The sequence below is a fragment of the Manis javanica genome, chromosome 2, assembly GCF_040802235.1.
Source record: "Manis javanica isolate MJ-LG chromosome 2, MJ_LKY, whole genome shotgun sequence".
Taxonomy (NCBI): domain Eukaryota; kingdom Metazoa; phylum Chordata; class Mammalia; order Pholidota; family Manidae; genus Manis; species Manis javanica.
In genome coordinates, this window is record NC_133157.1 from 26,279,371 (window position 1) to 26,294,825 (window position 15,455).

At 41.3% G+C, this 15,455-nt stretch overlaps 1 protein-coding gene across 5 annotated transcripts in view; it reads left to right on the top strand.

Moving 5' to 3' along the window:
* Positions 1 to 15,455, top strand: part of ABCA1 (ATP binding cassette subfamily A member 1) — a 122,626-nt gene that overhangs the window by 61,801 nt on the left and 45,370 nt on the right. For all 5 annotated transcript variants that reach the window (XM_073226824.1, XM_073226818.1, XM_017680011.3 and 2 more), the window contains exons 8-12: positions 4,110 to 4,202; positions 8,550 to 8,790; positions 10,485 to 10,624; positions 10,937 to 11,053; positions 14,929 to 15,126. In XM_073226824.1, the coding sequence (XP_073082925.1) occupies positions 4,110 to 4,202; positions 8,550 to 8,790; positions 10,485 to 10,624; positions 10,937 to 11,053; positions 14,929 to 15,126 (789 nt within the window). The remainder of the gene's footprint in view (positions 1 to 4,109; positions 4,203 to 8,549; positions 8,791 to 10,484; positions 10,625 to 10,936; positions 11,054 to 14,928; positions 15,127 to 15,455) is intronic.

The following is a 15,455-nucleotide window of genomic DNA, read 5'->3' on the forward strand; positions in this document are numbered from 1 at the left end:
TTTTCACTCAACATGTTTTTTCAGACTTATCAATGCTGATAAATGTGGTTCACTTTATTGCCTGGTATTCTGTTTTAATACTAAAATGTAAGGAAAAAAATCCATTCTTCCATTCTTTGGCTCATTTTTTCACATTGTGTATGGTGTCTTTTGGTACATAGTTCTTACTTTTAAAAGTTGGAGTCATTTTTTAAAAAAAAATTTTGGTTGGACTTTTTGTATTTTAAGGACTTCCTAACCAAGTTCATATGTATCTTTTTTCCTGTATGTTTCAAACTTACCAATTTTACTTTTAGATCTTCAATCTTGTATAGTAGTGTGAAATGGAAAATTTATTATATAAACAACTAGCTGTCCCAGCAATAGTAATTGAATAGCCCATCCTTTCCCCATAAATTTGTAATATTAAATTTCCTGACTTGTATCAGTCCATTCTCAGTATTTTATAATGTCCAAGCACAGAGAAGTAAAACGAAGTCTTGAGCAAAATATCCAGAAAATCTAAGCTTTGAACTCAATGTTGAATTTAAATTCTGTGTGTATGTGTGCATTTTTAACCCTGTTATGTCAACCCACATCTGTGTGTGTAACTCCAACAATCCTTTGAAAATGGAATTTTGTTTGCATTGACTTCATGTTGCCAGTATTTGTGTTAATGAATATTGAACACCTAATCTCAAACAATCATTAGTGTAAAAAGGACAGTAATGACATTGTTCTATCTATTACTTTTCTATGGATTTAGCCAATGTTTCTCCTAGATACCAAAACTCAAATTATATCAGTTAAGTAAACAAACCAAAGCTCGGACTATTGACAACCAAGTTGTATAGTAAGGTACAATATTGCATCTGTGTTTGAAGATGTAAAGGTCTGATATCCACAATAAATGTAATGAGGTCCTTCTATGTATGTCTATGGTAAACTATGGGTTAAACAGTCAGGTGGTAGGCCCTGCTATGTGCATGGAGTTTTACTGAATTGTGTAGCTTTTAAAAGAAGAATAAACTTGCCCCAAGGTTAAGATATGTAAGTCGAAAAATCTGAAGGAAATATCATTACCCATGAAGATTTAAATTTATTCAGATGGGGAACTCATTGATTTGTACCCTCTAAGGGAAAGATTACTGCTAACGGTGACAATGGAATGATGCTGTGTCTGGGGTTTTAGAGTCCGGGTCTTTTGCGTTTGGTGGCTTGTGTACTGAATTGATGTGATTGTGTACCTAGCCTCAGATGCCTTTGACCTTATCTTCTATCCCACTTGGGACGAGGGGAACTGATTGCTCTTTCTTCAGTGCTCCACAAACCAAAGCAGACAGCATGTGAGTCCAGACATGGAACGCACAACCAATCACATCCATGCAGAGAATTGTGCAAAAGAAGCCTAATGTTGTCTAGGTGCTGTGTCTTATGTAGTTCTCAAACTTCAATGTGCAAAAAAGTCCCCTGGGTATTTCGGGATCACATGCCTAGCTCCTGAATCAGTAGGTGTCAAGGGGCTAGGAGTCTGCATATTTAACAAGCACCACAGGTGGTTCTGATGCGGGAGCTGTGTATTAAAGAAACTTGGTCATTCACAGTCTCTGTCACGATTTGGTTGTATTCAAGTGCAATTGGTACCATTTTAATTTAATATTTCCTTTTAATAGAGTCACTTCTTTTGCATAAGTAAGTTTAATTAGAAAGGAAACTATCACTATTCTGAAGGTATAATTACTATCAGTATGAAGAGAAGGTACACGTGAATATACATTAAGATAAAGTGTATGTACTTATACATGTCTGTATATATATATATATAGATATGTACATATACATAATCATACGTTATGGTTTTTCCTTCAGGTTTTTCAATTTAAATGTCAACTTTGGGGCAAGTTTATGTATGCATAGTATAATATATATATATATTTATATTTCTTCTGCTTAACATTCTTTAATATAAGTATGTAGTTCATCTGTTTAACATTATATTTTGTTTCATAGTTTAGCAAACACTGAGTTAAAGAAAAGGGTTAGTGGGAGAAAGAAGAATTTTACCTCAAGCCTTCAGAAATTAGGTCTTAGCCCTGCAGTGAGGAGTATTTATAATTTTAGAAATAACACATAGGAATGTGGCTGACATGCTTTGAGATGACAACTCTAGCTCTCTGCTTAGTGGAGGGCACCTCAATAGGAGAAAAAGTTCACTGAGAACTAGCCAAGAAACAGAAAGGAGAATATATGTCTTTTTAAGAACTAGAAAGCCCTGTTTGCAGAGGTGAGCTCTTTAGTGTTGGTAGTAAACTTTCATGGAAGGGAAGAGAAAGGGAGGGATGAAATTGTTTATAATTGTGAGGGGCATATTATGTGCCAGGCACTCTAACACTCATGAAAATGCTGTGACTTGTGCACATCATTATTGAGTCTGCTGTGCAGTTGAGGGAATGGCGTGGAGGAACTGGAGCCATTTTCCCAAGATTCTGTAGCTATTGCAGGTTCCCACTAACCAAAGAAGAGGGAGCAAAGTGACAAAAATCACAAGAATCTTATTTCTATTCAGACTTGATAAAAGAAAAAATTATCTAAGAAGTTTTAAGTTTTAAATATTTACATTAACTTAATTTGGCATTTTTTGTCACTACAATCCTGAACATGTGTCATCTTGTGGGCCTCGTGGTAGGCATGGAAACAGTTTATCTCTCCTCGGTCTTCCAATTAAGACTTCTCATCTGTAAAGGGTTTCCTTGCTGTCAGCTCTCTGGGTTCAACTTTTAGTGTGGTAACCTTTAGTTATAATGTGAAACTGAAGAGAGAAAATTTTTTTTTAAATTCCTGTTTTTGCTCATGAATTACTTCATGGAAAGAATGATCATTAACATAACCTGTGGGTCATACCACAGAGACCTACCTGAGTATCGCATTTACGGGGGAAACCATAGGTCAGTCAGAGGACTGGGAAAGTGGGAAAACTTGGCTCTGGTGAGTAAGCCATTTTGGAAGAGCTAATGAATCAGGCTGGACAAATTCTTTCATTTCACCTTTGGACAGATTTTGTTAGAAATACATTCAGGATTATGCTTGGATATTATGATGATCGATTGGGATGACACTAACTTAATCTCCTGCATTTGGAGTTCTTTTTAAAAGAAAACATCCCAGCCTTCTATTCTCAGAGGTAATGATGAGCTTCATCCACTTTCAGCCATTTTCCATGCAGTCTGCATTATAATTTCACAACAATTATCATGAGACATGAGACAAATATCAAAATAGCACAAGCATTCTTGAGATTTCATAGGTATCGGATATTGCATAAAATGTCGATAGAAGTGCCAAGGAAAGCTGAGTTTTCCCTGAAGACTTTTTCTTCCCTATTTGACAAAGAATGATGAAACTGACCCTCTCTCTATCTTTCACTCTTTGGAAGAGAAACTCAGAACCAAATTTGAGTCCCCTCATCTGTAGTACTTCTGGCCTCAGAGTCTCTGTATCATTGTTTTTTCTTCTCTGCCTTAGACTTTCAGCCCTACCTTATCTTTTCCTCGGGCCTAATTATTTTCTTACATGTGCTGTGAGGCTAGGTGGCATAGAACAACAATTAACTGTATAAATGAGTAATTTAAAGGTTTGATTAAAAGTAGACCTAAAAATAAGTGGTCTGTATTAAATTTCCAGTGTTAGAAATAATGTTGACTTGAGCAAATGACAGAGAATTCCTTCTTCCCATGCTTTTGGCACCTTTACATTTGTATTTTTTTCCTTTCTGTGAGCCTTTACAAACTTGTTTCTCAAGGCCATTCCCACAATGTCTGTCCTACAGAACCACAGAAAGAGTTTGGAATTTGTGTTCAGAGTTGCTTTGGACTCTAATCCAATATGAGATAATTTTATCTTTTGCATTTCAACTAGTTCTAAATGTATATTCCTACACCATTAAAAAGAATTAGTAATTCTCTGAAATAACCTGCAAAAATACAGTTAGAATAATTTTAGTGTCTTATTTTGGTTAGGGATGGGCTTTTTGTTGTTTTTAATCTCAAGATTATGAAGTTTTAATTGTTTATTTTTAGTAAGATCTCAGTTTACATTTGAGCTTAGTAACAAAGTATTTTTTCTCCTTCCAGACAGAACTAAACTCTACATCTGCCTTCCTGAGTAAGGAATTGTCTGAAGCCACAAGAACTTTGCTGGATAGTCTGGGGTCACTGACCCAAGAGGTAAGTTGTCATTCTAGCACCAGAACACAGACAATCTGCTAACACTTTTTTTGACCCTGAGTTTGGTTAAGAGAAGGTCGTTTTGGTTTGAGTATTATGTTAAATGTGAAATCAATTTTCGAAGCACCAGTGATCTTAAAAGTTATCTGGATTGATCTCCTTACTTTATAGGTGAGGAAATGGAGTCTAATAGATGTCTCAGAGCTAATTAATTAGTGGCTAAAGGCCTGATATCCAGTCTAGAATTTCCTCGCATTGTTACTTTTCGCTTCTAGTCAATAACTTACTTGTAAAGAGGATAATTCCCTCTCATTCCCCTACATCCTGCATCTGTTTTACTAGCAACTTCTCCATATTTCTTATTCAGTAGCAAGGCCAGGTGATCTTTTTACAAAATATTTGCTAACTAAAGGAAATAAATGGTACCCCCTTATTCAGATCTTTCACTTAGAAATATGGTCTCTGAGATTCAACTTTGGATATGCAGTACTTCTGTGAACATTGTTAAGTTTGCCTTTCAGGTCCACATGTTGACAAATTTATCCAATAACCTTATATTCATTCATAGGAACCAGAGGGCCTGTAGTTGCCTGCAAAAACAGTTAAGCTTTCCTCTGCCTCCCATCCAGCATCTGCTTCATCTTCCTGGCACCTAGCCTTGTTTCAAATTTGACTTGGAAAACAGGAACTTTCCGGAGTCCAGTATAAGGAGCCGAGCCAGGGGCAGTGGTCAGAAACAACACTGGCCTTAATTTATAGGACATTGCATATTAATAATTTGTGGGAAAATTTTCTCAGACTTGTTCCAGCCTTATTTTGAGTTGCTTCTCTAACTCATTTTTTTGGTGCTTGTATTATTTTTCTCAAATATCTAAATGTATGTTTTCTGTGAGTGAAAGTATTGCATGTTTATTATGGAAAGTGCAGAACATTTGGAAGATACAGAAAACATGAAAATTAAACACTGTTGACCCTTTAGTGTATTGCTTTTGGTTCAGTTCTCTTTTTTCTTTTAATTTTGCTTATGTGTGTCTGACTGAAGAGGCTTGGTTTTTGGGTCCCTTTCAGGGGAAGTCCTCTTCCAGCCTGCCTTTGTTACTCCAGTTCTGAACGCTGGTGACCTTACTGTAGGTGGAGAAGCTGGGTCACCAGGGTTCTTCCAGGAAGCGGAAAGAAAACAGAAACTGCCCTGCAAGGCCATAGGCATTTCTCTCGGCTCCTGTTAGCTGACACTGACATGCCCTGTACTGCCCTTGCAGGTCCCCTCCCAGCTTTAGCGACAGCAGAGCAATGACTGGAGCATAGGAAGCTGCCTCTAACTCAGGGTCTGGTTACAGCTGTTTCCTTTTACATCACTGGCCAGCCTTTTGTCTGGGGTAAAAAATAAATAAAAGAATTGAAAGCATGTGATGCTCCCATTGCTGATGTGGCGGAAGCTTGTGGCGGAAGCTCTCCAGCTGAGCAATATATATTTTTCATGGTGGCTGCTTCCTTGTGCCCTGCTTGCTACCTGGTTCAGGGCGAGCCAGGCCGCCTGCTCCTCTCAGTGGAACACCTATAAATTGCTCTGACCAAGAGTTACTTATTGGCTAACTTGTTATTTCTCTGGGACAAATGGGGGAAGATAAATAAATGTATTCGTTTATCTGTTCAGTGTTTAGAATGAAATTGGTTGTTTTGACCAAAGCACAACGCTTGAAAGAAAAAAGGGAAAGGAAGCAGGGAGCTATTACTTTCTGGGGACTGCCCCTGGTTCATGAGGTTCTACCCAGTTTTCCTCTAATCCATACGACAGATGTGAGTAGCTCTTATGGTATCTGTTTCACAGAAGACACTGAGGCTCAGAAAAGTTAGACAGCTTAACGCACAGTCACCTAGTTAGTTAACTGGCAAAACTGAGATTTGAACCCAGGAGCGTTAGACTCCAAAGCCTATGTTTTTGCCGCGATAGCCCATTTTTTGTCTAATGAACAATGGTGATAACTGTAATAGACTAAAAAAGGAAACACTTCAGAGAAGAAAATATGGATTAATGGCCTGGCAGTTAGGTGGAAATGGGGACTTTAGGAGCTAGATGAGACAAAGCTGACATGAGCTTCACATCTGGTGGGTAGGGAAGATACGCCTGATGAGATGGGGAAGGCTGGGCAGTTATTTGTCTAGCACCTACCAGGTGCCTGGCACTGTGAGATGGTGGGGATTCACCTGTGAGCACTCTAACTTCCCCATTCTCATGGGGCTTGTGTGGGGTGGGAGAAAGAAATGCACAGGTGAGCATGTAATGTGACAGCAGACATACTTGCAATGAAGAAAAATAAAGCAGGGTAAGAGGGATAGTAGGTGAGGAGGTGGTGTTTTAAAAGGGGTCATTAGAGAAATCCTCTCTGATAAGGTGACAATTGAACCTGAAGGAAATGACCGTATGTCTGCCACTCCAAGCAGGAAGAACTGAAAATACAAAGACCCTGGAACAGGGCATGATTAAGGAATGTGTTTCAAGGCCAGGAAGGAGGCTGGTGGGCCAGAACAAAGTGAGCGGCCGAGAGGGTGGTTGGCAATGTGATCAGAGAAGTAGGCGAGTGCTGTGAAGGCTTGGTAAGGCCAGACTTAGGCTGAGGGGAGCGGGAAGCCAGTGGAGGGTTTGGAGCAGCGGGGCATATGATATAACCTAGAGTCTGCAAGCCTAGAGTCTGTTTGCATTCTGGCTTTTAAACGGAGAAGAGACTGCTGGGGGTAAAGGAAGGAGGAGGCTGTTAAAGCAGATTGGGAAAGCCGTAAGTCAGCAGTTCACTCAGCCACAGATGATTACCACAAACTGCCTTTCAGGGCTGCAGGACGACTGGCTACCCTTCCTTGTGAGTAGGAGTGCATCACAGGAAGTGTGGGCCAAAAGCTGAGGTGCAGAAGAATGAGCAGCAGTTTGCCCCTAAGACAGGTGCTGGGAACAGCCAGCAGTGTGGAATAACTCACTCCTTTTGGTACCTGTATCCAAAAATGTACTGGTTTTATGTGGGAAGAAGTTTGTTCTTTTGGTTGGGGATTGGTGGGATGCTGGTGGTGAGGTGGCCTGTGGAAAGAGGAGTGGCTTTTTCTCACTGTCACTTAAAAGTCTCCAGGGTTGTTTCTATGCACCAACAAAAGGAAAGGTGGTCTGGCTACCTCTCCTCTCCCTGTCATATATTCATACAGGTTATGAAAAGATAAAAGCTGACCACCACTGTGTTTTCGTGGGGTGTGTCAGGTATTCCACCCTAGAGGGAGAACTCTGTGACATCTGACCCACCCCTGGGGTCTCTGGTTGCCCTCAGGAAACAGAAGGCAAAGTCAGGACCTACAGAATCCATTATCGTGTCACTCATAGGAACCAGCAGGCTCTGTGAGACAGAAGACTGCATGCAAGGAGCTGGAATCTGGGCCTTCTCCAGGGTGTGGGCAAGGGTTTATTAATGATTTATTGTGAAACTTGTGGAAATACAAAGTGTTCTATAAATATTTAATTGTAAGAGTAGTTGGGCCAAGAACTCCACAAGGTGCTGGAGTACATTTGTATGTGAGACCCAGCCCCTGACTGCTGGTATGTCTGATTCATCCTTGCAGCGCCCTCTCTCATATGGTTTGTGGCTTACTCCCCACGACACTATTTTAGCTTCAAAGCCTTGATGAGAAGTTGGACCCTTAGAGAAGCAACTTTCCTAAGGCTTAAGCTAATGAGAGACATAACTGCGGTTCAAACTCAGGTCTTCCACCTTATGCTTTTTCCATTGCCTGACAGTAACTAAGACAAGGATGGCGGCTTCACACATGGTACCTTTTCTCCAAAGGGTCAGGGGGCTCCTTAGTTTCCACATTAAAGTTTGATGTGTTTTAGAAATGAGTTGGTGATTTTGAGGGTGTGAGCAGGTCCTGAGGTATGTATATGAACATAGAGCTGTTCAGAGAGAGCATTCTCTTACAAACCAGAAAACAATCCAACTGAAGTAAAGCACATCACCACGGGCTCCTCTAATATCCAGGCTGTGCTTCTCAGTCTTTAATGTGCATAGGAATCGCCTGGACATCTTGTGAAAATGAAGATTTGAGCTGTAGCTAGATAGATTAGAATTTGTGTTTCAAACAGCCTCTCCCAAACTGCTGGTGCTGCTGGCGCCACTCACAGGTGGAGTCACAGGTTCTGGCTGTCCCATCACAAGACTAAGAGGAGATGTTGTCAGACATGGCATGGTCTGGGATATGGCTTTGTGGAAGTCAAGAAAATGAGGTGTTTCTTTCTCTTCGCTGTTCTAACCCTTGCTCTACCTACCCCTTTATCCTCTTCCCTCTTGTTTTCCTCCTGATACCTGACACCAGCTGTTCAGCATGAGGAGCTGGAGTGACATGCGGCAGGAGGTGATCTTTCTGACCAACGTGAACAGCTCTAGCTCCTCCACCCAGATATACCAGGCTGTGTCCCGCATTGTCTGTGGCCACCCCGAGGGTGGGGGCCTGAAGATCAAATCTCTCAACTGGTATGAGGACAACAACTACAAAGCCCTCTTTGGAGGCAACACCACTGAAGAAGATGCTGACACATTCTATGACAATTCCACAAGTGAGTGTCTGCAGACTGAAGCCCGGGCCCCAGCCCACCTTGTCTAGACTTGGCCTATGTCACCTCCTGCTTGCTGTTATCCTCTGTGGCAGCATTGGACATTTACGTGTCTGTTTGCCCGCCATATTGAGCTCCTTAACTGTCCCCACTTCTTTGAATGGGGCCTGATACATCTCAGGTGCCCAGTGTGTTTATCAAATGAATGAATGATTGAGAGCCAATCTCTCCAGTTGCCTGGGGTGTGTAGGAGGGTGGTTCCCAGAGTAATCAAGGATCTTTTTCTTCTTCCTCTGTCCCCTTTCTGCACTCCCCAACTCGATGTATGCTTTATGATAAAAACTTAAAATAATGGTATTAATAACAGTAATAAAAGCTAAATGTCAGGAACATTTCCTGTGTACTGTACATTCTATTTATCTCCTTTAACCCTTAAAATAACCCTGCAAAGAAGGTCTTACAACTCCACATTATGTAGGCTCGGAGAGGTTAAATGGCTTGGGCAGAGCCCCACCGTAACTAATCCACAAGAGCTGGATTAAGCTCAGATCCACCTGGCTCCATGCTGTTTTCCAGTAAACCGCATGGCCTGTTAATAGTGGCGTGTGTACAGTCAGATTTGGACATTTGATCTGCTGTTTGTTTTTGGTTCTTAGTCGCAAGGTGGTGTTAAAGAACCTGTAACTCTATATTCACTGTCCACACTAGGTACTTTTGTGGGGATGTGTGTCCTTACCTGGTAGCAGCGAGGAGCCAGTGTTACAGTTTTAGACAATGGCATCCTTTTCCTTGAAAACATTATGCAAGTAAGCCTTTCTCCATTTTCAGCTGTAGGTGTGTCTTTCAGATCCTGAGTGAGGCAGCTTTTTGTGCATTACTGTAACACAAGAACATTTTATTCTTCTCTGGAGTAAAGCACCGCAGACATTGCAGGTTGCTTTGCAAGCCAAAGGGGATGGAATGATGGGCAGTTTTAGGAAATGCCATCCCCTCCGCTCCCTTGCTTTGCAAGTCAGCCCAAGGGAGCCTGCATTTGCACAACACATACAATTGTGAACAAACTCTCCTTATAAAAAAATTGTGTTATCTGTGCAGCTTGTAGAGTAGATAGATTTGGTATCTAAAAGAACCAGAATGAAATTTTTTAAAAATTCAGGAATTTTTCTGGGTAATCAAACCCTGTCTGTTTAACTTTGAATTTTTCATTTGGGATTTTTATTACATTTATTGCATATACTTCTGATGAAACCTATTAATTAAAAGAAAATTTAATTTTTACTGAAATACTAAAGTCTGAATTCAGCCTTCTGTTTTCAGTGAAAATGAAGTGGCAAGGTCTGGCACAGTGGTATGGACCTAGAGTTCTGCAGGCTTGTGCCTAGTAAGAACATTTTTCTTGATTGTCTCAGTTGTGAGTTATCCATCATCAGTGTTACAATCTCTGGTTATTTTTTGAGCATTTTTCTTGGAGGTCTATAGATAACATCTGTTATTCCTCCTCACATGTCTGCCAAGTAGATTTTGTTAACTTTATTTTTATAGAGGAGCAATCTGAGGCTCAGACAAGTAACATTATTTGTTACATAGCTCTTAAGTGGTAGAGCTGGGATTTAAACCCATGACAGGCTGGTTGGCCACAAAGCCTTTGTTCCCAAAAGTATATGCCTATGCATATGAATGTTTCATCTTCTTTGTAGCTCCATACTGCAACGATTTGATGAAAAATTTGGAGTCCAGTCCTCTTTCCCGCATCATATGGAAAGCTCTCAAGCCTCTGCTTGTTGGGAAGATACTGTATACACCTGACACTCCTGCCACAAGACAGGTGATGGCTGAGGTAAGCTACCCTGGCCCAAGAGTTCCTCTTTAGAATCTACTGGGATTATGGGCAAAAAAGTAAAGGTGGCTTTAGATGGTGTGTATTAAGTATACTCATGGCTCTTCTTGGATTTCCAAAGAGTAAGAACCTAGTCTGACCCAGGCCAGAGCTGACCTCTGGGTTGTAGCTACAGATAGGTACTCTCTGGAAATGGGAAGGACTGGAAAAGAGCTGCTATGATGGAGCATCTTCTCAGGGTGCATCTGAATTTCTCATGTCTCTGCATCTCCTCCTTTTTTCTGTTGCATCTGACTTCCCACCTGACTACAGGTGAATAAGACCTTCCAGGAACTGGCTGTGTTTCATGATCTGGAAGGGATGTGGGAAGAGCTCAGCCCCAAGATCTGGACCTTCATGGAGAGCAGCTCAGAAATGGACCTTGTTCGGGTGAGTGTCCCACTGTTCACTGTGTGCCTGTTTGATGCTAGAAAGGTGAGTTCTAGTCACTTTCCCAGTGACTGAGATGAGAATTATTTATTACATTTAACTGGTATAGACATACTAGACATAGGTTGAAGCCCAGGGCTGTCACCTTTGCAGAGTTACAGGAGATGGGGCACAGATAACACTTTTCACACACATCAGCATCAATGTGTCTGTCTGATGGTCAAAAATCATTTTTCTAAGAAACTTAGTGAGGGCTGGTATTTGGAGCAAGAGTTTGGTGATTGTAGCACCTTTAGCCAACCACAGCATCTTACTTGACCTTTCTATATCTTGGTAGGTCTTGGACAGAGGTTGGGAGGAAAGGCGATCTGACCTGTAGACCAGTCTGAGATATTTCCTCCCAAGGCACTGTGTCAGTGAGGAAACACTGTTACCATATGGAGGGGAATTGCATTTGGTGCTTAAAACCATTTGAAAGGGATAAGTAGAGGCAGGATTCAAAAGTGGAGGAGGCTATATGAGAACAGAAGGTCTCCTTTGCTTGAGACTGAGTGCCATTCAATCACATCATCCCTGCCTTGGGCTGAGTCAGAGAATCATTAGACTATTTCTTGTCTCCATGATGAAGGAGGCCTCTTTTGTTTCTGCTGCCATTAAGAAGCAGGAATGGATTTTGCCATCTTTCTTCTTTTGACACCTCATTGATCAAAGGGGCAGCTGGGTTTTAGAGATGGTACCTACCTGGAAGGTACTCTCCTGGGCTTAAGACTGTCCCCTGATGCCCTAGGGTGGACATTATTCTGGGGGCCTTCCAATAACAGGAAAGTTGGAATCATCTTTAACACTAGTCCTATTATATATGCAGATTCTTAAACTGGGGACTTTAATAACCAAGGGACTTCAGTGAGAAAAACATGAACAATATTTTATATGGATATACCAAATAATTACTGACTAACAACTCTTACCCTTCAAGTATGGGTCTTTATTGGGCTCCAGTCTCTCCTCTGCAAGGGGTTCCTAGCCATGGGCAGAACCACAGACTGAGATGTGGTCTCAGGCCTCTTCTTCCTGGTCTTCTCCTTGGAATCCACATTTCTACTTGTTAGATTTCTTTCCTTCTGAGTCATAGACGATGATGAGGGGCCCTGTTAAAGAGACTTCATGAGTTTTGGTCTGTAAACATACAGATGCTTACCCCAATCTTAAATGGGGACTTTGGCTTGGAAGCATCAGAAGCTCATAGGCTCCCTGTTCTTTGGCCCTTCTAACCATGGCCGTGGCATTCATTAGGAATCCTGCTGGGGGAACCCAGGATGTAAGACAGGAAATGTAGGAGCTGTGAGTGGGGAGAAAGGCATGGCAATGTGGTCTGGAGGGCCTTGTGTGTCAAGCCAAAGACATTTAAGCCCTGGGGGACCACTAAAAGGTTTTAAGAAAGGGTATCTGTAGGTACTTTTCTCTGATATGACAGGTAGACTAAAGAGGGGAAAGGTGAAAGGCAGAGAACCAGGTGGAGGCTATCCAAGTGGGTGGCCAAGAGATCAGTAGGAGGTAAAGCCTGGTGACTATTTGATTGAGGAAGGGTGAAAGAGTGGGAGACGTTAGGGTGATTCCTGACCTCTGATCGGTAGGAGGTGGGGATGTTATACAGGAGCGGGGAGATGGGGCCTGTAGTGCAGGGTTGGTCAGGCTAGAGACACCAGCAAGGGGCTCATCGGGTGGCAGAAGCCGAAGGAGCCTCCTCCAACTGCTTTCTTTCCTCTGTTAAAGAGTGTTTGACTCCACAGGCTTGGGCTCCTAGTCCTCTGCATCCCCTTCAGCCTCACCTTTGGTGTGTGACACAATGCCTGAGGCTTCTGCTTCTGTTGGGGTGGCTCTTATCTGTTCTTTCTTTATGCTTTCCAGCTTTCCTGAGGTGTAATTGGCAAAATTATGTACATTCAAAGTGTACAATTTGCTGTTTTGATATATATATATATATATACACACACATTGTGAAGTGATCAACACAATGAAGCTAATTAACATATCCATCACTTTATATAGTTGCCTCTTAGCCAATTTGAAGTATAAGTCCAGTATTATTAATTGTAGTCACCGTGCTGTATACTAGATGGCCAGAACTTATTTATATTGCATAACTTAAACTTTTTGCCCTTTGACCCCCCCCTATTTCCCCCATTCCACCCAAATAGCCCTGGGCTACCACCTTTCCATTCTGATGGCTTTTATCTTTCTGCTCTCTCTGTTTACACCCACTGCATCACTCCACAGACTGGGGGCGCTTCTCTGTTCAGTCACAGGAGCCACTGACACTAATCCGTCCTCCTTTCTGAGCTGCTTTTTGCCACCTCCATCTCAAGGCCCTGCTTTTCCCCCTGCTACCACGCCTAAGGGTGATCTTACATCTACTGGGCCCCAGAATGGCTATGTGACCAGTGATCTCCCTAGGCACATCTCTTTGGTCTGGCTGCCTGCCTTGGCCATATTACTTGGAAGCCACACTGAGCATGGCAGGTGTCACCCCAGATGCCACATGTTTTCGCTCAGCTCTTATTTGTGCGGTTCAAGTCTCTACTTGAAGTCATTTCTGAATTGCTAACCCAAACTCCTATGAACTTTTGTGAAGTACAATTTTGTATCTGTTATGTTGACAAAAATAGTTACATATCTTACTGATGACGATATAAATTGTTATTCCCTAAGGAAAGCAATTTGGAATGAAAATTGCAAGAACCATAAAAAATGTGCTATCCTGTGTACCTCCATTCCATATACTCTCAGGGATATATCCTAGAAAAGATTTTAAGGAAATCACAGTTGGAGAGAAAACATTATTGCTATAATAACTGTTATTGTGAGAAATTAGAAATAGACTAACTGCTGAGCAATATGGGAATAGTTAATGAAGTTATAGTATATATACTTTATAAAACCATTAGGTTCCCATTAAAATAATAAACATGAAGCCACATGGAGGAAAAAACTTGATAGTGAAAATAAGACTGACTTAAAAAGTAGCTGTTTTTGGCCCCTTAGAGATTCCACTTCAGTAGAACCAACGTTTCATCTTCTGTCTTGAAGGTGTGACAGGAGTTAGAGTTTCTTCTTCTCCATGAATTGAATTGGAAGCTGATCCATTTTTCTGGCAGCACATCTGTGCAGGCCTCTGCCCAGCCCTCTGGACCTCCTGATTGGGTACCAGATTGGTTTGTCCTGCTCTTCTGTGTTGACCCACGTGGGGAATCAATATCTAAGGAACAAGAAATAGAAGACAGGCCTCCTCTGCATCATGATCCAGGCATTTTACTATTAGGAAAGGTCACATTTTACTTGGTTTAACAGTGGCATTATTTTCCCAAACTACATAGCAAAAGTAGGCTTGTGTTACTAATTCAGTCTAGAGATAGTGTATGTGAGGTATCATCAGCCTGGGGCTCAAAAGAGGAAGATGATATAATGCAGTAGGAAGATGCAGTAGAATCATAGAGTGCATGTTTCATATCCTGGCTTTTCTACTCCTTAGCTGTGTAGCCTTATGTTAGGAACTTGAGCCCTCTGAACCTGTTTTCCTATCTGTAAAATGGGAACTATTAAAGATGCCTTCTCATGTAGTTGTGTCAGGTAAAGCATTTAAATAATTCAGTATAGTAATTGCACAGAGTAAGTATGATTATTGTTACAGTAGTTAATACTGTTAAGCTAGGCTGGAAACACAGACTGTCAAAGTATTATATGGAACCCTATTATCTACCTCACTGTTTTCTGTGAAGATAAAGATGTAATGTATGTGAAAGAGTTTTGTCAATCATATAGTGCTTATCAAGATTCAGTTGGTATTTACTACCTGTCTTTTCTTATTGGGATGGCAGATACTGTTGGACAGCCGCAGCAATGACCACTTTTGGGAACAGCAATTGGATGGCTTAGGTTGGACAGCCAAAGATATTGTGGCATTTCTGGCCAAGCATCCAGAGGATGTCTGGTCTACAAATGGCTCTGTGTATACCTGGAGAGAAGCCTTCAATGAGACCAGCCAGGCAATCCAGACCATATCTCGCTTCATGGAGGTGAGAATCTGTTCTGTGGATCATTTAGAAAAGACTTTGGCTTCTTTTCTCTGAGATGATGCAGTAAGATTTGGATTGGAGGAGAGTTCAAAGTAACATATAGTATCCCTCAAACCTAACACATGGCTTGGTGTACAAAGGCACTCAATAAATGTTAGTTGAATCAGCAAATGAACAGACCTAATGCCAGTTTTATTCTTTCTGACTTAAGAGTGTTTCTACCCATTGTCTTTCAGGTTTTCCTCTGTTTTATCCCAATAACTAATGGCACCAAAGCATTTGCTTAAAAAGGCATTACTTAAGAAACTTACCTAAAATCTAATAGGACA